Source organism: Epinephelus moara, chromosome 13 (genome assembly GCF_006386435.1).
Source record: "Epinephelus moara isolate mb chromosome 13, YSFRI_EMoa_1.0, whole genome shotgun sequence".
NCBI lineage: Eukaryota > Metazoa > Chordata > Actinopteri > Perciformes > Serranidae > Epinephelus > Epinephelus moara.
Window position 1 is genome coordinate 15,708,866 of NC_065518.1, and position 21,801 is coordinate 15,730,666.

Consider the following 21,801-nt stretch of genomic DNA (forward strand, 5'->3'; position numbering starts at 1 on the left):
GGCAGGTGTAGTTCACTAGAAAGAAAATAGTTCCTTCACGAAACTGCTCACAACAAGATCATTGGATTATCTTGAGTAACTGGGTCCTGAAATCTGGAAAGAGACATTGCTGTTGAGTCTTCAAATTTATTTTTTGGCACTTTGAGAGCCATTTAGTTCCATTACATTGGACAGAAGGCAGACATTTCTACAGCTGGTATCTCCAACATTCGGCAGCTCACACAAAAACAGTCTACGCGCAAGAGGAAAAATATGTATTTTTTATTTTTGGGGTTACTTTCCCTGTAAGCGCCATCAAGCATGCTAAAAGTTCATCTTCCATCTCTCTTTGGCAATGGAAAGTAGCCTGACGCAACCATCGGAATATGTATTTTGAAAGGTAGTCATTTGTAACCCAGTTTCACTCATATTTTCAGGTCATCCAAAATCCACCTTGATTAACTGGGTTTTAGCTCCTGGCCCAAGAGATTTTGAAGTCTGTGCAACATGTGGTTTTCTGGGCAACACAGACAGTGAGGTAAATAGCTTTTCTCTGGCACAGCCCCGCCCTGAGAATCTCTGAAGAAATGCAATTAGACAGCCTCATCCATTTCCCTTCCAAGGATGATCCTTTCCTCTGTGGTCATTTGCTCTCTAGTTAGACAATCACTGAAAGTAAGTGACTGGGCAAAAACTGAAAATGCTTCAGATCTGAGGTTATGATAACAACTTCCATGGGCAAAATGAAACCTAGACTGTACATAAGTTAAAAAAAAAAATTCCTGTTTCCTGAGAATCTTCAAGAGTCATCTGTTACAGAGAAGTCAAAGATATGGGCCACACAGTGCGTTTATTTTTGAGCTTTGCAATATATGACTCACGGGACTGGTGGGACTTAGACCAGAAGAAATTACATCTGATCCTTAACTTCAATGATATCATAACACTGTCCATGTTGTAGTGTTGCTACAGCAACTGGAAATAATTACAGGCCTATCCATTCATTCATGCCACTGTTGGAAACATCTGATCACAATTCAGAATGTCCACAGAGCCGGGATCGTTTCACCCCTAGCAAGCTGAGGTTGCACAGGACATTTTCATGTGTCAGGAAATGCTCGCACGCACTGCATTCATTTTAGAAACAGTGACTGAGTTAAAATGTACAAAATGTTCTATTTTTTGCTCTTATTCCTAAGGCAACATTCCTACTAACGTGTTTACAAGGCTAATGAAAATGAATATACCATTATTATTCCTATTTGCTTGCAGCTGTGCATATTCCGATTAATGTGCCTTAAAGTGGTTTTTAGCCTAAAAATGTGGAGACGTAGCACGGCTGGAACTGCTTGTGCCATTTTGCTTCTTTGCCTCACACAGGACTTGTTCGTCCATGCAAACACAGCCTCCCTCTTTCATTCCTTAAACCACCTTTTCAGAAGCTTGGCGCTGAAGTATCTGCGAATATCCAAAAACTTTTGGGCATGCATCTACTGTATGCACCGGCCATGCAAACTGCTCTCTAGTTGGTTTGTGTACATCACATTCATGACAACGCACAGAGCTGACTGTAAACGAGCAGGACGCTGTGTGAAGCAAACTGCGGTAAAGTTGAGATGCATATTCTGAATGCGCTGTATGTATGTCCAAACGGCATTGAGCAGATAGCAGGTACATTAAGTATCAGAACTGATGCTGGAAAACAGGTTGGTGTACACACATACAATGCACACCTCCAAATTAGCTAAAATAAGCTAAAAACATCCGTAGAGCAGCAGACTTGGCTGTTGTTTACGAGTTCTTCATTGCAACCAATACCTTTCAACTCACTGCTAATGTTAAAAATGTATATTAGTGGAACTTTAAACACTACGGCAATGTTTTGATGTTCCCGTATATATGTGTAACTGTGCACACTTTAACTTAACTTGCATGCAGTATGCATCTAAAAAAAGAAGTGGTGTGTCTAATTTTCCTTAACATCACACACCCATCATTACAATTCCTTTGAAGGACAGAGTTGTGCATTCATCTTTGATGATCCTTTAACGACCCAATCAAAGTTTACATGCAGATCTCTCTTCACTATTAGTAGTTACATCTGATTACAAACTATAAATATAATTGGGTTAAGAATTACTACCATTAGTTCAAGTAAAAGTTTACTACGTGGAGTCAAAACTGTTTGTGACAGGATTTATGAACTGTTATCCAAGGTATAACTGCAGTATGAGTTGGCAGAGAGGGCCTTCTGTCAACGTATGATGTCAAACATAAACACAACACACCAGCTAAACACCTCTCTCTAATGCCCCTCAGAGGAAGAAAGTCTCGAGGGTGTTGACATAGTAACAATGCATAAAATGGGATACAGAGTTAGTTTGAGAGTGAGCATTGAGTGACAACAAAGGTATAGATTGAAGCCAATTAGAGTTATGGTTGTGGACCATAAACCTAGTAAATAAACTGTGGGTTAATGGCAGTCAGTCCTTCTAAATGGAGAATTCTTTTGCTGACAAGAGACGCCAGAGCAATTGTCCAAATTTATCGCCCAACATCTGCGAGGCTGACAGAGAACAACACACAGGAACCAAGCGTGCCTTAGTTTAGCCTCTGTCCCTTCCTTTCTTTACGAGCCACAGTATCTGACGGCCCCTCACATCTCTTTGTTTCCTTTGTGATAAAAACTTTCCATGGATTGCTTTGTGTTTCAGGCAAAAAATTGAGGAAACAACATTGTCATTTCCTTACTTGTTGCTGTGATAGCTACAATGTGGCTTTGAGGAACACTACTGTGGTCAGGTCGTTCTGGAATTCTAAATATACTTGAAACCACAGCTGCATCTGGTCAAGGGGTTGTACATAATGCAATGTTTTCGAAATACAGTCTGGAAACACATAACTAATAGCTCCAAAGGCATTTTAATTGCTCTGTGTGGGTAGAAAAGCATCATGGGCACCAAATAGATATGATGAAGTATGAGCACTTGCCATAGTGTTTCAAGAGTGAGTCAAAATTACAGCTATGATATCAACCGGGGGGGGGGGGGGTCCATATTTTTAGTTTGATTTGCTTGTTTGTTAGTTACCAGGTTCTCTCAAAAACATGTCAACAATTTCTAAATAACATGGTTTTAAGTTCTGGGTCATATATGTATTTTGATGCATATTTTGCATTTATTCAGAATCTGACCAATCAGCTTCTCTGATGCTAGTGAATCAGAAACAAAGGTGACAGGTGAGGATTGCTAGCTTTACATGTAAGACCTACAGTATTCAAACTCACCACAAATTCTTGCTATGACAGCTATTAAAATGTGCAACTCATCTAAATATCATGGGGTTGCACATTTTAATAGCTGTCAAAATACAGTATGTGACTCAGAGGTGTGAACTCTGGTCCCATGACTTGACCTCTAGTCACAAATTTGACAACTTTAGGCCCCACTTGATAAAATCAATAAAGGCATGCAACTTGACATGGACTTAAACACCAATGAGTCATGACTTCGCTTGGACTTCAGCCTCTTGACTTGAAAATGCTTGATACTTTCCACCAAGGCAATTTGGGAGGATAAAGTTATAGACATTTTTTTCAGTATGAGATGAGTTAAATACAAAAAGACAGGACAGAAACATACAAAATTCATCATGTCATGCTACTGGTTAACAGTGCTAAGCAGCGTTACACCGGATACACTTGCACATTAACAATTTTGACACATCCGTGCACAGCGTTGGTGAAGATCTGATAATGCTATCTAGCTCTATTCCATCACATTAGCAGAGCATTTACAGCTGACATATTTATGACTTGCATCTACTATTAATCATTTCTCTAACTCTCCCATGCAGCAGTGTAGTCTATATCACTGGTTCCTAACCTGAGGGGTCCCAAACCCTAATGTGGGTCACCAAAGCTTCACGGGGGGTTTCTTGATTTCAAGGGGTGTAAGAAAACTTTTTTCAAAAAATATACAGTAGGCCTACATCTCAGCATTTTATTCGTGTCTGTGAAGAAAACTCTATGCTTAGATTATTATTTAAGGTGTAAAAAAATACAGAATCATATAGAATATTCCTGATAGCAGGAAAACTCATCTCTAATGCAATATAATAAAATGCACAGGAAATCTGCTCAAGATTGACCTAAATTGCTCATTTTACACAAACGTCTTGCAAAATTTTCATTCACTATTTGAGTTTATTGTGCAGTTAATAAGGTGTTCTGTGCTGTGACTGTTAGGCATTGACTATAATGTGAAATATCCATAAAATATGTCACTTGGTAAGGTGTTGTCAGTTTGCTTAATAGTAAAAAATGGGTACCTTTAGGAAAAAGGTTGGGAACCACTGGTCTATACTGATCTGATTGCAAATGATATGCATTGCAACGACCTGTCCCATCTACTCTGTGGTTTAGAGAGCTGAGGTTTCCTGGAATCAAACAATCTGTGGTTGTAGTTCATTCATATTCCCTTTTGACAGCCACATTCAATGACAAGCCGTGCAGCAGTTCCTCCAACTAAACTGAATGAAACAGGAATTCCTGTAGCCTGCTGCCCCACTACCTGGCTCACATACTTGCAGCAGTGCCTACGTCAGGATATGGCAGTCAGCTACAGAAGAGGCAGGGCATATTTTCAAGGGGAAAAGGGCGTCACTGCCCTTTGCCCCGAGTCAGACAACTTCAGAAAACTTTAATAGCACGTATACATCATCTCTGATATTACACACACAAAACAGAGCTAGCTACACACCGGTGAGTGCTGTGTTTTAACGTTAGGTTAATTTGAGAGCGGACGTTGTGGGACAAAGAGCGACAGGTAGCCTACAACACCCGCCGAGTTTGGGCAGACTTTATCAGATACTGGGAGAAAGTTACTCACCCGGACAAGGTTGCTAACAGCCGCCTGCACGGCAGCAACCGGCGCCGTCAGATCTGGAATAGCTTTCCCGTCAACTTCACCTTCTTCGTGCATTATGACCAGATGGGATATCTGCTGAGCCACCGGCTCCAGGATACTTTCTATCGTCTTCGTGTGAAAAACCGGCATGGTGACAACTTTATATCACTATCCAAGAGAAAAATAAGTAAATATCCTACCACCTGAGGCAGTTTTCTCCCAAACTCCCGCTACAAAAGTCTACAACAGTCCCGCTAGCTTTTCTTTTCCAGGACAGTTTCACTCTCCGGTACGAAGACTACAACTACTCCCGTGAAACCATCAACGTGAAAAAGTCCCAGCCAGAGAGTAAGCGCGAGCAACCTAAACGTCAACCAACGTCTCCCACCCTCTAAGCCAATCAGCGAGTGAGAAGGCAACGCTTCTGGCTTCTGATTGGTGGAAAGCGGTGCCGCTCTGCGTCAGCACCTCCCGCTTCCACACAGGCGAGTTTGCTAGAGATCCGAGGTGCTCCCTAAATTACGTAATAGATTCTCATGCCCTAAAAAGGGAAATATGTGTCCAGTGTTTGTGAGGAGTAGATTCCAGCCGCTGTAAATTAACTACTCAGACGAGCTCTGCTTTTGGCACCTACAGAGTAGAAAAGACCTCACAGACAATAAACAGAACAGAACAGGATATTCTCAATAAACTTCAAACTCAATTCTCCACATATATCCATAAAAGAGGGTAATAAAATATACTTTTAAGGCTTTTTCATGATCTAATCATCACGGAATAATCTGTTACAATCCATGTGATCATGTATTTTAATAAGGATTCAATGGGATCACACAAAATGAAGCATCAGTGAGACAACACAGCAATATGGATGCCCAAAGTGCTAATTGCAATGCTGCAAACTAAGAGCCTGAATTCCTGCGTCACTTATTATAGATAACATCAACCCCACACAATGGTTTACAAACTCCGGACAGAGCTTTGTCAAAAATTGCCCAAGGCATCACAACGCATTGTTTCAATTCCTTTTCCGCCCCAACCTCACACTTTGAAATAACAATATCTTGAGGATTGAAAATCATTCGCCAAGCAAAACCAGCTAAGGAATTCCCACAGAATCCCAAGAGGGATTGCAAGGCAGCGGCCCATTGCCTAAAAAGGAAGAGTCCAAAATGAAAGAATCAAGGAAGTTACTCTGTTTGAACCCTTGTGTAAACATACAAGGGTCTGATATGCTTTCCTTTTATATAAGGGGTTATTGTAGCAAACGTCAGCAAGACATAATCACACTGAAGAGATCAGGGTTTCCACATTATCTTGACTCTGATGTTTGGCGATGAGTTATCTCCACCACAGCTGTTTTATGTGTGTGTTTATGCTATTTTTTAAGGCAAAACTAGGGTACAAAATGCAATTTCTCACTTCAACATACAGTTTTATATCCACCTTACATACACCTTAATGAAAAAAAAGAATCAACAGAAACTAGCACCACATAAATCTCACTCTACATCTCCCAAAAGTCAGATAATTGCACTATCAAGCAGAGGCCATCCTGAATATAGACATCAAAGATGGCCTGTTGCTTCCTCAGCTCTCCAGTTACTGCAAAGGCCGTCCCGTGTGTCCATGCTGGAATGTGAGCAAGGCTGCTCAAGATGGGTGGTCTACACCTTCTCCTACCATAGTGCCAATAACACAAGTTCCTGCTGCTGTGTAGAGGTGGGTTATGTCCTGAAATAGCAGTGCAAACAGTGTGTGAACTCAGCACCATAAATCTTGAATTTGTTGTGCACAAAACATACTGAAATAAACATTCTTGTCTCTTGGATGCTTTATGAAACACATCACAACCAAACTACGTTTAACTGTTAATGAATATGACAATCTGTTGACAGGATTCACTAAGTTTTTAATGTGAAGTTCCTCAGTTGTGAGTGTCCTGCTGCTTTCTTTCTTTCTCTGTAAATCTCTGCAAGAGTGAGCAGTGTACTCCATCCTCTGGTTGAAAGAAGTAAATGCAGTCAGTGAAATGGGAACACAAATAACACTCAAAGCAACACATCATTATAATACATGAAGAAGAACTTTTTAAAAGGCCCAGTCATTCATTTCATTTCCCTGAATTAACCAAGGCTAAAGGGGCAAATTAGGACAGATTCACAGAGGGCACAAATTGCTATAACCCTGATTCCTCTGACTTCAAATGTTCAAGAGTGAGTTGCACTTTTGGCCAAACTACAATCAGTGATGTCACAGCAGGTGTACATCCCTCGAGAGTGGATGGAGGGACACATGTTGGGGCATCACTGATGAGGGCTGTGGCCAAAAGTGCATCGTCCCTTCAAGAGTCAACCCTGCAGTTTTATTTTCTGACAGCATATTTGTCCTCTGTGGGCGACACGACATTGAGGTCTATGTTTCAAACACCTTATATGCAGCCAGTCTGACATGTAACACACATGGGGTGTGACCAACAGAACACATCTTCTGTCTTTTCAAAATGAGGGGCAGCAAATAAGGTTTTATGGCAGTAAAGACGTTAAGTGATCAAACTTAGAAATATATATTGTTTCTCTTCTACATAAGAATGTTGCTTTTTTTTTATGACAGTCTGAACTGTATTATATTAAGATTTTAGAAGTATATGTTAATTTTAAGCCTTTCATTTAACACATTTTAATCCATGTCCCTTGTGGAGGACAGTGGGACTTGCTTCTCCTCATTTGCAACCATTTTCCATACTTCAGGAAACAGGGCAGGGTGAGACATAAAGAAATTGTTGAAAATTATTAAGAAAGAGTCAGATATACAGCCATATTTAAAATAGAATAAAATATAACAAAATTTGATTAAATTAGATTAAATTAAATCAAATTAAATTAAATTAGATAAAATAAAATAAAATTAAAATTCGTTTGGGTCTCATGAATAATCATGATTTAAAAAGTAAAAACAAGGACAAAATATCTACAAAGAGGCACAAGACAACTCAAAAAGACACAAAATTACTTCAAAGAAACACAAGACCACAAAAAGATGCATAATAACTACCAACAGATGCAAAACAACAACAAAAAGACCAAAGTCTATGTGTCTTGCTCCTATGTAGGAGAGGTGGTGGGGCCTTTTGCATATCTGTGCCCAGGGACCCATTGTCTCATAATCCGCCCATGCTGTTATGGTGACATGATGTGAACTACACTCCTTTTCTACACTTGTCACGAGACAGTCAACAAACAGAAAGTCAGCTCCTGATCCTGCCTGGACTTCCTGTAGAGAGCGTCCTCTGGGCCCAAAATGCTCTATCAGGATTTGACTTTTAAATAAAAACATGCTAAATGCCTGTCATCACTGTGCCCTTCCATTCATTCGGCAGACTGTCAGAGACAAGACAAAGCAAATGTGTCTCCTTCAGAAAAGGCATAAATGCAATTTTACTGCCAAATGCATTTTGGAGGAAACATAATCGCTGCCTGGATTTTACTGGCAAATTGTCTCCAAATTCAGGAGGCAAGACATTGCAACACAAAAGACAGCGGAGCTTGGGATGTGTTTCCAACATCCTGCATACTGTAGGTGTTGTTTACGCTACTAAACATGGCTAAAAATTGAAAAAGTCAACACTGAGTTAAAGCATGAGACCTTCAGGAAGAAAACATTTTGACTTGTCACAGTAGGAAAAGCATAGTCATATAATAAAATTGAAGATAGCTAAATCAATTTATCTGCATTGTTTTCAAGGACATGTCTTCTAGCTTCCCTCACCTGCGTCTCTTCCTTGCACTCCTCCTAGAAAAGATGTGTAACAGAGATGTGAGAGGAGACGCATATGATACACCTGTGTTTCCTTGCTCTAAGCTCCTCCAAAAACCTCTCTTCTCACTCCTCAAGGTGCATTTAACAGACTGAAAGATCCTCCATGATGGCAGACAGACAGGGATTGATTTCGGGGTCACAGGAGGAGAGAGGACGCAAGGGAGCATAAGTTTGCATAAGTTAGCATGATGAAATCCACCCCAGATATTGTGCATGCTGGCTCACTGCCACACTGGTGTCATGAGTCACTACGACACTTAATTGAACAGAGCCATTATTAATATTAATATTGATATTAACAATTGTGCTTTTCCAGCCATGACAAGTTAGAATATCTGCTGTGTAAAAGGTCTGTTGTATAATGTCCTGTTACGTCCTGCTTTGGAACCAAACGTGTTTATCAGCCACTGAATGTAATTTGTGCATCATTATCTTTATTCCAAAACATGATAGCGTCAGATGAGACAAGACACATGAGCAGCTTTAAAAGGAATAGTTCAACATTTTGGAAAATGTGCTTATTTTCTTTTGTAGAGTGAGATGAGAATATTGATAAAGTTGGAGTCACTTTTCCTCTAGCACCACCATGAGGTTGACATTTGTCATTTTCACTGAAATGTCTCCATTGGATGAAGTTTATACGCACATATATGTCCCATTTGTAATGAAGGTTAATAACTTTAGTTAACCCTTTTCTTCCAGCAATATCTTCAAGTCAGACTTTTTTTTTTTTGTACTTTGATTCATGACGAAAGACCTGCAAAACTGACATTCCCTTCAGCCTCATCTGCTTAAGAACCAACCAAAAATTAGTGGATCGACTTAGTTTGCAGTAGAAAGGCTACACAAGGGAGAGAATTACATTTAAAAAAAGAACTCAGATTGATATTTTGATGAAAGTTATGGACTTGGACTTGGTGTCAAATACGGTAGCATAATGCACAATTTATTCTATTTTACTTTATTTTAATTTATTTTATTTTATTTTATGCTTATTTCCATTTTTATTATATTTTATGCTTATTTCCATTTTTATTTCATTTTATGCACATTTCATTTTATTTTATTTTACTTTATGCACATTTCCATTTTTATTTTAATTTATTTTATTTTATGCACATTTCCATTTTATTTTATTGTATTTTATTTTATGCACATTTCCATTTTTATTTTATGCACATTTCCATTTTATTTTACTGTATTTTATTTTATGCACATTTCCATTTTTATTTTATTTTATTCTATTGCTTTATATTTACATATTTCTATTCCACATTCTTATTCTTACTAATTCTTTCTTCTTTACATCAAAATGACTGTAACAAATCACAATTTCCCCTTGGTGATCAATTAAGTATTTCTGATTCTGATTGATCAGAATGGCTTACCCATGTTTCAGCTATAAGGCCTGATTTTGTGTAGCAGTAATGCACTTGCATAAAGGGCATGTCTTCAAATTTAAAATCATTTTATTGTCCTTTAAGTGCAGAATCATCATGAGTCGATATGAATGTGTACGCATATGGATATGTACATCAGTGTGTATACAAGGAGTATATGTATGTGTGTGTCTGACTTTGTGAGTGGTCAATAATAGAGGCCTTAAGCTTAATCCCTCCCAGATGTTGGACCATCTGTGATTACCTAACTTTCTGATGTATGTGGATGTATGCAGCCAGTCTGATGTTATGCATGTTTCCTTTTATATTATTGTTTATTATGATTAGGCTTTATTATTATTATATCAATTATTATTTATTGATGTAAAATTGTAAATATTGAATGTATGGCATTCTCATTTCTTGTTAGATTTTTGTACAATAAATACAATAAATAGCTGGTCCTAAAAAAAAGTGTGTGTTTTGTGTCTGGCACATATGTATACATTTTAAAGACTACAGAGGGAAGAAAGTGTGTGTAGCTTGTTGTTTAGCTTTGGATCTGAACACACAGTGGGGGCAGAAGGATGAGAGCAAGTGAATGAATGAATGAATGCCATGTGGAGATTACATATTTTGTAATATGTTAAAGGGCCACATGAGGGCACTAAAGTCTGCATATAGAGCAAAGTCTTTGTGCAGCACTTTACAGAGAGGGCTGAGACAGTATACCTTTTCAGAGATTGATAGAATTTTTTTTAAACCTTGAAAATGCACAAGTTTTAAAAGTATGTGAATATGTATCTTATTTTGAAAGGTGCTTTGAGTCTTGTTTTCTGGGCAGGTGTTTGCTCTGTAAGGCTTGTTGCAGTCATCCTACCATTATATCACATTTTTGCTTGTTGTTATTGTAAAGCTTTCAGCAAAATTATAGCATTTATTTTTAGTTTTGGTCTTTTTTGTTTTATCTGTTTGTAACAATGATATGGCTCCTCTTGACATTGTGTGATATACAAACTACAAAATATATATAAAGAGTATTATATGCAAATTTCTTTGGCAAATGAAAGGTTTAAGAAGATAAAAGACCTTCTCCGTCTTACTGACCAAGTGGTCATCTCTCTGATTTAGTGTATATTGTCATCAGCTAGAGAGACTCAGCAAGAAAGCAGCGCTCGAGGTGTCTGACTCAGTACCATTGTCAGGTCCTGTGACAACAGCGGCATCAAAAATGTGGAGATGGACTCACAAAACTACCTCCCGCTTGTACTACTCTCACGGAAACGTAGTATCACTGCATGATTCCAGCATTTCCAGTCATACTGTGGCCATGTGTATGTAACTGCCTTCGATGTGACCTGGTTTGTTGTGGAGCGAGGATGTACAAGGTTTACTGTGTAGAGCTGACAGATGAGCATCACGTTCAGTGCTTCCTTGCCTTTATGGAAGACATCTTGGGCATCCTCTAATACACATTTCCAGTATTTCAGCATTACATATTTAGTATCTGTGGAAATGTGGGGTCTGGACTAGAATTTAAATAAATGTTCTGTAGGTTTGAGCAACCATTTAAGTTTAAATAAGTCAGCCAACAAATTAAAGTGCTATCCTTCTTCTGCAATGACATTTGTAGAAGATTAGCAGCTAAATTACTGGACATTTTCCGGGTATGTGAATGAATTAATGATTACACTGAATGATTTTCCATCCATCATGCAAATACTCAGATACATTTATATATTGTAAATCACATCAACTCAGTTGAGTTTTAAAAACTGTCGACTGAACTGACAGCTGGCAGTGGTTCCTGAATCAAGCAGAGCACTCTCTGCCAGCACACTGAGTTTGGACAAGTATGAGTTTATTCAGCCAACTCATGTGGAACGGATTTATTTTATTAATACAGAACATTTTCTGAATAAGCATACGCCGAGCAAAGCAAAGCAAAAATCTGAACATCTTAGCTGCATCAGATACAGAGCTGAACAACAGCTATTATGTAATCTGCTACGTAAGAGAACCGGCCATGTGGTCATTCCCCAACTAAACATCTCCAACTATTGCAACTATTGTATCTGTAGACCAAAGTTCATGCATGTAAAGCATGTTAAACTCAAAATAAAAAACAAATTTTGGGTGAATGGACTGTGTGCAACGCAGCATGAATGTTTATCACTGTAGCCAAAATAATGCTACGTCCTCTAGTTAGCTAATATAGTTTGTAGCGTGCCAACACACATGTTAAACTGATATAACACTCATAATACTCAAACATAGGTTTTTACACCTCCACACTATGCAAAACAGCACGAAAGAACCATACTAGCTGCTGAGCACACAAACCTGTGGATCAATCAGAGCCAAGACATGGACCCACAACATTCACGTTAGCTTAAACACCAAACGCAGAGCTAACCTGATGAAGGGTAGTGGTGGTCGAGGTCATCCCCATGTTCCTAGAATCCTATGTTCCCAGGGTCCTACATTAAATTTCTCTCATGCTTTGAGAGAAGAGACTCTCACGATCACAGTAAGTTGAACCCTATGCAATTACGTTGTACCATTCCAGAGCTATGTCCTCTCGAAGTTGCTCTGTTGATTGTCTTCCGTTTTGATTTGGTCAAGCCTTGTGTTGAATTTTGAGCATGTGTGTCTCTTAATATAAACAAACATTGTAAGAGATTGGTAAGGGCTATCTTGCAGTTCAACTTGCAAAAGACCGAATTGAGGTGGACGTTTCAAATGCAGTTGAAATGGTAAAGATCCGTTCTGCCACTGTAGAGCTATCAATGTCTAAAGTCAAGAAAACCTTGAATTTAAGGGTGCAGATTTCAAGGGGTCTAAAATCAGTAGGCGGATGATCTCAACATATTGACACAGGGAAACATACACTGAACATTTGACCAAAAGAGGAAAACATTGTCGAGATCAAGAAACCCTTTGAATTGTTTCCTTAATGAGTCACATTAAAAGGATATTGAGCTAGGAAGCATAGATCCCTAGGAACAAAGATGTTCCCTAGTAGTTCTTGACCCATCAGAGGAAAAGTATCTTAGTCTGAAGTTGAGGGCATCAGGAGCAAAAAACCCTCTGTCAAATTAGTAACAGCAAACATTTCTTCCAGGAAGTCTTCCTTGGTAGCAACAAGTATTATAGCAGGGTTAGCAGCAGCACAGTCAACAGGCAACTCATGGCAACAGACCAAATTAATACAAAACTATACCAAGCCATTTGCAGGAGAAAACAAGAGCAACTTCCAGTGATTCTTTCCCCTGTATGTATGTATAACCTTTACACATTTTATTAGACCATCTGCAACTGCAGCTGAGTTGCTCCTGATGATATTTTAACAGGAGTTTTCACAGCTGATGTCGTGACATGTCATAGCAGGAAAACCACAGGTGTAATTATTAATATTTATAGCAGCTGCATTCTGTTCAGGTGTGCCAGTTTAACAGCCTTCCTCTTGTCAATCCACACATACTGTCACGGCTTACTGTGACATGTTAAGGCATGGTCAGATGATACGTAATGTAAAAGGTGTCGAATTCACACCCGACTCTGTGCAGCTATGCAAAGTAGTTTAGTAGCTTGTTATTATGGTTTTATGGCCCGTAAAATGGCATACAAACAAAGTTAGCATCAAGTTGGTAAACACAGTGGAGAATTCAGCTGCTACAGAGACAGATATTTCTCTCAGGAGCTGGTGGAGACCAAACCAGAGCTAAACAAAGAATCTGTATTAGGCTTTTTCACACATTGTTTCTTTTAAATTACTGGGATACCCTTTCAGGCAGCGTACATGATTTTCGCTATTCACACATGCATTACATTTGGGAACATATCCATCTTGCGCCTTTTCACGCATGCCATGGCAATGCTGGAATACATGGGGCAAGGGAAAAATCCAGTAACACTTATGGATGCCAACCTCCATAAAGCTCAACAGAAGAAGAAGAAGATGGGGCAAGGCTGGGTGCACGCAAACGCAGCAGGAGACTCTTTAATTATCTTATTATTTTCAGGAACATGGTTGGCGAGGAGCTGTTTTGGTCAGGTGCCAATATTCTGGTTATGTATTTAGCAGTCAAAAACTTAATATTCAATGACCTAAAGTTGCACATTCAAAACGTCATCAGTAGAATCTTGTGATTGGTTTGCTTGCTCCACGTGAAAGCGTCTTTCGTCAGACGCACATAACCCTTTGCTGGGGTTGAGCTGAATACTCGGATGAAACGAGTGTCTGGTAGCTGGGTAGCTCGGATCAGTCTCTCATTCTTGGGATCAAAAACGATCTGAATCTCAATTCTGATACTGTTCTGTAAATATAGTTTTCTAATGAATAATAAATAAAGAAACTTGTTATCAACCAATATCAATTTTAGGTTTGAAATAGCAAATGTAGTTAACCTGTTAACGTAGGTTTGGGAGCAGAACCACGCCTCAACCACACCTCTAATCACCTGCCAAGCCTACTTATGCTGGGTCAACCCATCCTACTGTTTGTCTCAAGATTTCTCGACCCACCCTCCCTTTCCCTTCCCTTCATCCTTCCAACTTCCAACCTCATCCCTACACTCATCCCTTCATCCCCTCATCCCTTCATCCTCCTACCTCAGCCCTTCCCTCATCCCTTCACCCCCTCATCCCATCATCCTCCTACCTCACCCCTACCCTCATCCCTTCATCCCCTCATCCCAGCATCCTCCTGCCTCATCCCTACCCTCATCCCTTCACCCCTTCCTTCCTATTCAATCTGGTGCATACTTCTCCCATGTCTCATTCTAGGCACTGTATGGGGGCCAGTGATCAGCTCGGGTGGATTATACCTGAGACGGATCCCCCACACTGAGTCTCCCTCCGCCTGGTCTCCAATACATCCTCCCAGACCAGCCTAACAGATGGCATCTTCCCTCTACCTCACCCACATCCATTCATCTATTCTCAACATTCAATAACTCCTGTATTCCACTAAACCTTTAAACGACATATTGTTGTTGCGTTGTTCTTGCTAGTGAACATCCAGTTGAATCCCACCCAATTACCTGTTTAAACTCCGCCGAACCCCGAGTGGGTCCAAATAATTTCGGTTTAACAGATACAGATAATAACATACTTGCTCATGTCTACAATTTATGTGCTTGTCTCTGCAATGTCACTATTTTTGTGCCAGCATTTTCCCTGAAATGTTACTTGGTCTTGAGGTGGGAAATTTGTGGTACAGATTTCCCTGAATATCAATCCCTGCTTCCATTCATTCATGACCCCATGCAAAAAATCATCCTGAACATTCCAGGGACTGAAATGACTTCAAAAGTGGCTTAACATTCATTGCATTGAAATAAACAAGACTTGAAATTAATGCTAATGCTGTCTGTGTGGTGGATGTGCAAAATAGGCAGCAGAGGTGATCCTACACTGTGGGGGACCCTCGGCAAAGAAGCTCATGAGGTCTCCTGCTTTTCCGTTTGACATCAAATCCTCTGCCATCGTCTTGTCACTGAACTCTCCTTACTCTGAGATCTGACTCCCTTCTCTGAGGTGCCACTCTGGGGCTGCTATACACCACGGAAACTTCAGTTTATCATTGTAGAAAGAGTCACCTGACTAAGAAAGAAAAAAAAAAGCCAAACATTTGCATTTGGAAAATAATCGGTGCCGTATCATGCCCCAAACATTTGCCTAATTTGCCTCTCTTCGCAGTGCGTTCATGATAGGCAGCAACTTTTTTCATGTTTGCCTTTGTAGAGTGATAATATGTCAATATTGTGTTTTTAAAGTTTGTTCTGCAGCCACCAAGCAGCCAATGTGGCAGCAGAACAAACTGGTTTTAATATACCTCTGTTTTTGCAGCTACAACAACCCAGCTGTCACAGGATCGTATTATGGATCAGGAAGTAACTGCAAAATCACAGATACATACACAGCAAACAGTTTACATAATATTACAATGATCATCTTTGATTTTAGAAGCAGTGTAGGACTTAAAATCAGTTTATTGCTGCACCGCTTGTGTCACTTGCTCTTCTGTTGTCTGTTCTAGTGATTTTGCCATGACCCCAAGTCTCAGCAGTTAATTTAATTTAGTGAGTAAGATCCTTTTATTCAAGGGAATTATAAGAACAGAAGTTTACTTACAAATTCTGAACTGACCCTTTAAAAGTTTGCCAAATTTTTTTGAAGGTCACAGCTTGACTGACCACAGATGCTTGGAATCATGCCAGTATACAAGATCTCCCGCTACACGCCCACACAAACACGTAGGCAGATAAGGAAAGATATGCACTTTCTGACCTTGAGAAAAGTCTCATATTAAACTAAGAAAACCAGAAGAAGTCTATAGTTATACCTGGCTGCTGATTAGCAAATGTCTCAAATGAGATCTTTTGGCAACCTACTCGAAATATAATATTTTCTGACACTGGTGCACAATCTTACATCAATGCTAACTGTAATATTATTGAAACATTAACAGTATATGCCCACAAGAATAGAGTGTATTAATTTCAGTGGTAGTATATAAATAGTGTTTCCTATAATTTAGATCCCTCTCATCTGAGGAAACGTTCCTCAAATCTTTTTCCCCATCTTCATCATCCAATGAACATGAATTAATTGGTTTTGATCCCACTCTCTGTGCTCTGTGTTTCACACTGCTATGTCCTTGCTGGGTTTTCACATCTGCCAGTAGGAAAGTGCCCTCCTCAGCCCTGACTCAGATGGTTAGTGAGTGCTCACTCTCTCCTCCCCTTGCTTCTTTTCTTTTTTTTTCTTCTCTCAAGCTGTCTTACTCTCTCCCTCCTCCTCCTCTCCTCTTACTCTCTCTCCTCACTCTCTCAATCCCTCTCTCCTTTTGATCACTTCGGTCCCTTGCTCCACTCCCTCTCCCTTACTCCTACACGGCTCTGTCACTCACTCACACACTCATACCAGCTCTCCCTGGGCACCATCTCCACCATCGGAGATCCTCATTGTGTCTGCGTTTTGCCAGGTGGACGCACTCCCCACAGTCACCATTTCCACCCCGGAGAGTTCCACGCTGGCAGCGCAGCCCCTTCCCCGGCTGAGCATCGGGCGGAAGACCCTGGTGGCAGCTGCTGTGGGGGTCATGCTGGTCCTGGTTCTGGTGGTCCTCATCCCTGTGCTGGTCAGCTCCGTTGGCACAGGTGGCTCAGATGACAGTGCAAGCCACTACGAGATGCTGGGTACCTGCCGAATGGTTTGTGACCCCTTCCCAAACACGGGCACGTCGGACACAGGTGCGCACACGGGGACAGATACAGCAACCACAGGCCTGCAGGTGGACAATGATGCAGACCTGAGTGATCACAGCATTGGCCCACCGCTGCCTACATACAGTGCTCACGGCCCACAAGGCAAACCAGGACGTCCAGGCAAGCCTGGACCCCCAGGACCACCTGGAGAGCCGGGCCCACCAGGACCAAAGGGGCCACCAGGAGATGGTGTGGACATTGTACGGACAGGGATTCTAGGTTTAGGGGGTATAGGGGCAGTTAGTACAACCACATACAACACCACGCCTCGGGTGGCATTTTACGCAGGACTACGAAACCCTCAAGAAGGTTACGATATTCTACGTTTCGATGATGTGGTGACTAACATTGGTGGTAACTATGAAGGCGCTACGGGCAAGTTCACCTGTAAGATTCCTGGCACCTACTTTTTCATCTACAATGTGCTGATGAGAGGAGGAGATGGCACCAGCATGTGGGCTGACCTGATCAAGAACGGTCTGGTGGGTAACACTTTTAACTCTTAAGACACCTTCTCGAAACACTTCCTAATGTTTAATGATTTTATGTTGAATTAAACAAATAGAAAAAGCCAAGCTTCTCAGTACAAATAGTAGAGAATGATCCATTATGAGTTAAGAACCCTGAATCATACACTGGGATGAACCGGCATCAAAATGCTCAGGGAACAGTGAAACCAGCGTGCTGGCAGTCTAAATTGAGTAGTCATGCATTCATGTGGATAGTGATTTTAGATCCGACTTGGTCTGGTGTTATAGTCCAAGATAATGACAATGCACTGTGGCATGCTGCCAGATTGTGTATCTGTGCATATTACACATCCGATGATGTACACGTTGAAGTGAGTGGAAGGAGTGCAGCGCTATCTCAACTCTGCACACATCAAAACACAGCCTGGGGTTGTGGCTAGTTCAAAGCTGGTGCCCTTTGAAATACAACAAACTTCATGGAACCATGATGGGCAGAGTGTGCGTTATCAGACTGCCTGTCAGGCCCAGGCGTTTCAATATCGAATCATGATATTTGCTCTTCTCATGGATAATTTTGTAATGTCTTTCAAGCCCCAGGTGATGACATTGATCAAACACCATGTAAATCTGAGCCTGGACATTTTTTTCCCTGCAAACATCTAAGCCAGGCTGCAACAGGCTGGACAGAGAGCGGAGATAATAACACCTGGACATTATAATGCAATCCAATACAATGGCCACACAGTTAATGTCGTATTTGTGAAGCTAAGAGAGAGCTAAATTTTGTCGAGACTGTTTCATAGAACTGTGGATTTAATTCTGTGGCCATTGTTCTTGATATTCTACTGGGTTGTATAGCATACTGAAAAGTGTTTATCTTATGTAGTCCCTAAGGAATAAAATACCTCACATTGCAATTAGAGACACTACATCCATAGCATTAGATTGTATACTGTAGGTATTTATGTTGGTTAATGCCTTGGCTTTTTAAAAAATAAATGTCTCAAGCAGGGGTGTGCAGAGACATTTTAAGGGGCATAGGCTAATTTTTTAAAAATGGCACCCTCACTCTCCCCCACTCCTCATACTAATATGTATGGTAAAAATGGGCAGTAAAAATGTGATACTGGAGTGAGTATTAGATTTATAGTCTCATTGTGTTTAACTTTAACAAAGGAAAAAGAGACAGATATACTTACTGGAGACAGTGTGTAAGAGCTGGATATTTTAATCAGAGTGATTCACCTGTTTGCTGACTGTTGCTTTGTAAAGACTTCCTTCAGCCGCCTCCAGGTTTCTGTAGAGGGCAGTGACACTGTAAATATTGTGCAACACCAGATGTGACGTTTCAGATATAAAGCTACATTTACTTCATTTTACCACAGTTGGAAATGAATCTATTTGCAGTCTCACACTGTCTTAAGCACCCATGAATCCTGAGATACTTAATGAAACCATTACCTTCCTTAATATGAGCATGTAATCTTCTAAATAAATAAAGGTATCACTGAAAATGATAATCCTAATCCTAATACTAATACACAGGAGGGACACTGGTGTGGGGCCAATTTAGCCACTATGCTACATGTAATTTACATTATTACTGATACAAGCTGGACAATATTTTGCATTTACAAAACAATATTACTGTAAATTAAAATTTCAGTCAGCGCTTTCTTGTCAGTGGTGGACATGCTTCTGCAATAGGGCTCAGAGAGGGAAGGCTGCATCCCTCTTATGTCTCAGAAATCCATCATCATGCTGTCATCTGTGGCTCAACCTCTCCTCTCAGACCCTGCCGCCTCTTGACATACACTTTTGCTCTGCATTGGCACTAATTAGAACTTCCTGTTTTGGTTCAAACTTAGTGCAGAACCTGCCGCCAGAATCTGGTTGAAGCGTGGATTATATGTTTATGGTTAAATCTGGTGAAGTTGCAGTGTAACAGCCAACCTGGCAACCCAGATCATCACACATCAGCTAAAGCTCAGAGGGGATATAACCGCATGTGCAAAGCAACTTTCCTCCAGTTTCACTTTTCAAGCAGACACGCAGAAGAGATTTGGATGTTATGCTCCAGATCTAACACCCTCAGTAATTACACCATGTTGACACGATGACACTTATGTTCGGGATAAACACGGCATTATCGCTGCTCCCCCCGAAAAAAGGTGGATGTGAGAGTAGGACACGAGGCAGAGGGGTAGTATGTGCTGCCATCCTTCCTCAGAGGCAGGCTGACTCAAGCCTGACCCTCTCAGTTGAGTCACGGGAGAAAAAACAAAATATTCACCACAGGGGACACACTTTACAAAACTCCCAAATTCAGTCCGCATGCCTTGCAAATATTCTTTTTCTTAAAATAAGATTTTTAGTCAACTCATAAATGGAAAATAAGTGTGGCCTCGTGCCAGTCAGTGAAGCAGCAACTCATTTAATGCTGGCGTGCATTAAATTAAACATTTGTTTCAGTATTATGATCGACTCCAGTAATGCTATTTTAATAAATCCTTTAGGCTTATTAATTACAATTTATAATAATTCTCATGTTTGCATTTTATGATGATAAGTACATGCATTTTGCTGATATCTGTAAATTAATTAAAAGTTTCTTCATTGTAAATCTTTTCCTTTCACTTCCTCTCCTTGTCTGTGTGCATGTCCAGGTCAGGGCCAGCGCCATTGCCCAAGACCAGGACCAGAGTTATGACTATGCTAGCAACAGTGTCATCCTTCATTTGGATGCAGGCGATGAGGTTTTCATAAAACTGGATGGGGGCAAGGCCCACGGGGGCAACAGCAACAAATACAGCACCTTCTCAGGGTTCATCCTCTATGCCGACTGAAGACCAGGCCAGTACGTGGGCTCAGAGGTGAAAGGTCACGGCCAGAAGACATTCACTTCCTGACTTTCGCTTGGCTCTCGCTGTAAGGTTAATGTTGCCCATAGCCACTGATCCACAGTCCGGTTGTTTATACAGATGTTTCAGGTCAGCATTGATACAGTGACTAAGGCTGTGGATCTGTGGTTATCCGTAACTGTCTACCTCCTCATCCATATGCTCCATTGTATACGGGGTGCCTATGCCGCTATTCTGATGGACGTGAGCAACGCAGCAGTGACAAGTCATGTCATGTGTCACGCTGAGGTGCAGTAACAGTTCTGACAGTGAAGAAGCCTCACCATCATTTTTCAGCTGTCATTTCAATTTCAAGTCTGGAAATCTAACAGTCGTGGCGACTGCAGTGTTTGTAAATGTGCTGTTTAGATTTATGTTAAGATTATGTTCCCTCATGCTGTTTGTACAATAACATGTTGTGCTTCAATGACTGAGGAGAAATGCTAAGTTGTCAAATGTTAAGTGCCAAAGTGAGATTATGCTTTTTTTTCCGAATGGCAGATAGTGTCACAAAATGTATTGTCTCAGTGTGATGATTTGGAAAATATCATCTGTCATATCAGCTCATCATATATTTGACATATTGTTAGTGTATAAACTGTAAATTTGATATTGAACCTTGATGTCCGAACACAATCAAAGTAGTGTACATACACCATATTGTGTGTCTGTTAAAGAAAATAGCTGTTGATTGATAGTTGTATAATTATATCATGTAATGTGCTCATTTGTAAAGATTTATTTATTTCATTTTATGCATGCAAAACCTGTTAAAATGTTCTGTATGTTTCCACTAAAAGAGAAATACAATTACTTTGAACAAAGTTTAAATAGATAAATGTGGGCTTATGGCACATCTGTTGCTGCTTTTACTTTTAATGTCCATGATTTTTCATTAAAAAGGTTGGGGGTTTTTTGCATTTCCTCACACATTATGTAGTCAATGTCACTCACTTAAAGGAAAAGTGTGTAAGATTTAAAGGGATTTAGTGGCATCTAGTGGTGAGGACTACACATTGCAATCAGCTGAAACTTCTCCCGGTTAGAATTCCTTCAGTGTTCATTGTTCAGGA

The 21,801-nt window shown here is 40.3% G+C and overlaps 2 protein-coding genes across 4 annotated transcripts in view; one reads left to right on the forward strand and one right to left on the reverse strand.

Moving 5' to 3' along the window:
* Positions 1-5,229, reverse strand: part of LOC126399702 (vinculin) — a 33,390-nt gene extending 28,161 nt beyond the window's left edge. For both annotated transcript variants that reach the window (XM_050059881.1, XM_050059880.1), the window contains exon 1: positions 4,869-5,229. In XM_050059881.1, the coding sequence (XP_049915838.1) occupies positions 4,869-5,036 (168 nt within the window). In that variant the 5' untranslated portion in view covers positions 5,037-5,229. The remainder of the gene's footprint in view (positions 1-4,868) is intronic.
* An 11,752-nt stretch (positions 5,230-16,981) lies between these two features.
* On the forward strand, positions 16,982-21,568 carry LOC126399894 (C1q-related factor-like). Of its 2 annotated transcripts, none has more exons than XM_050060223.1 (2): positions 16,982-17,840; positions 20,495-21,568. In XM_050060223.1, the coding sequence occupies exons 1-2, from the start codon at positions 17,193-17,195 to the stop codon at positions 20,672-20,674; spliced, it is 828 nt and encodes a 275-aa protein (XP_049916180.1). In that variant the 5' UTR covers positions 16,982-17,192; the 3' UTR covers positions 20,675-21,568. The 2 variants fall into 2 exon arrangements, with proteins under 2 accessions (XP_049916180.1, XP_049916179.1); XM_050060222.1 differs by having other exon boundaries at positions 17,064-17,840; positions 20,500-20,674.
* The last annotated feature ends 233 nt before the right edge of the window (positions 21,569-21,801 follow it).

What these genes read in the sequence shown, in the direction of transcription:
- LOC126399894 (XM_050060223.1), top strand. Translation starts at nt 17,193, where the DNA reads ATGCTGGTCCTGGTTCTGGTGGTCCTCATCCCTGTGCTGGTCAGCTCC. An exon ending in ACCTGATCAAGAACGGTCTG is followed by an intron (nt 17,841 to 20,494) that starts GTGGGTAACACT and finishes GTGCATGTCCAG; the next exon opens with GTCAGGGCCAGCGCCATTGC.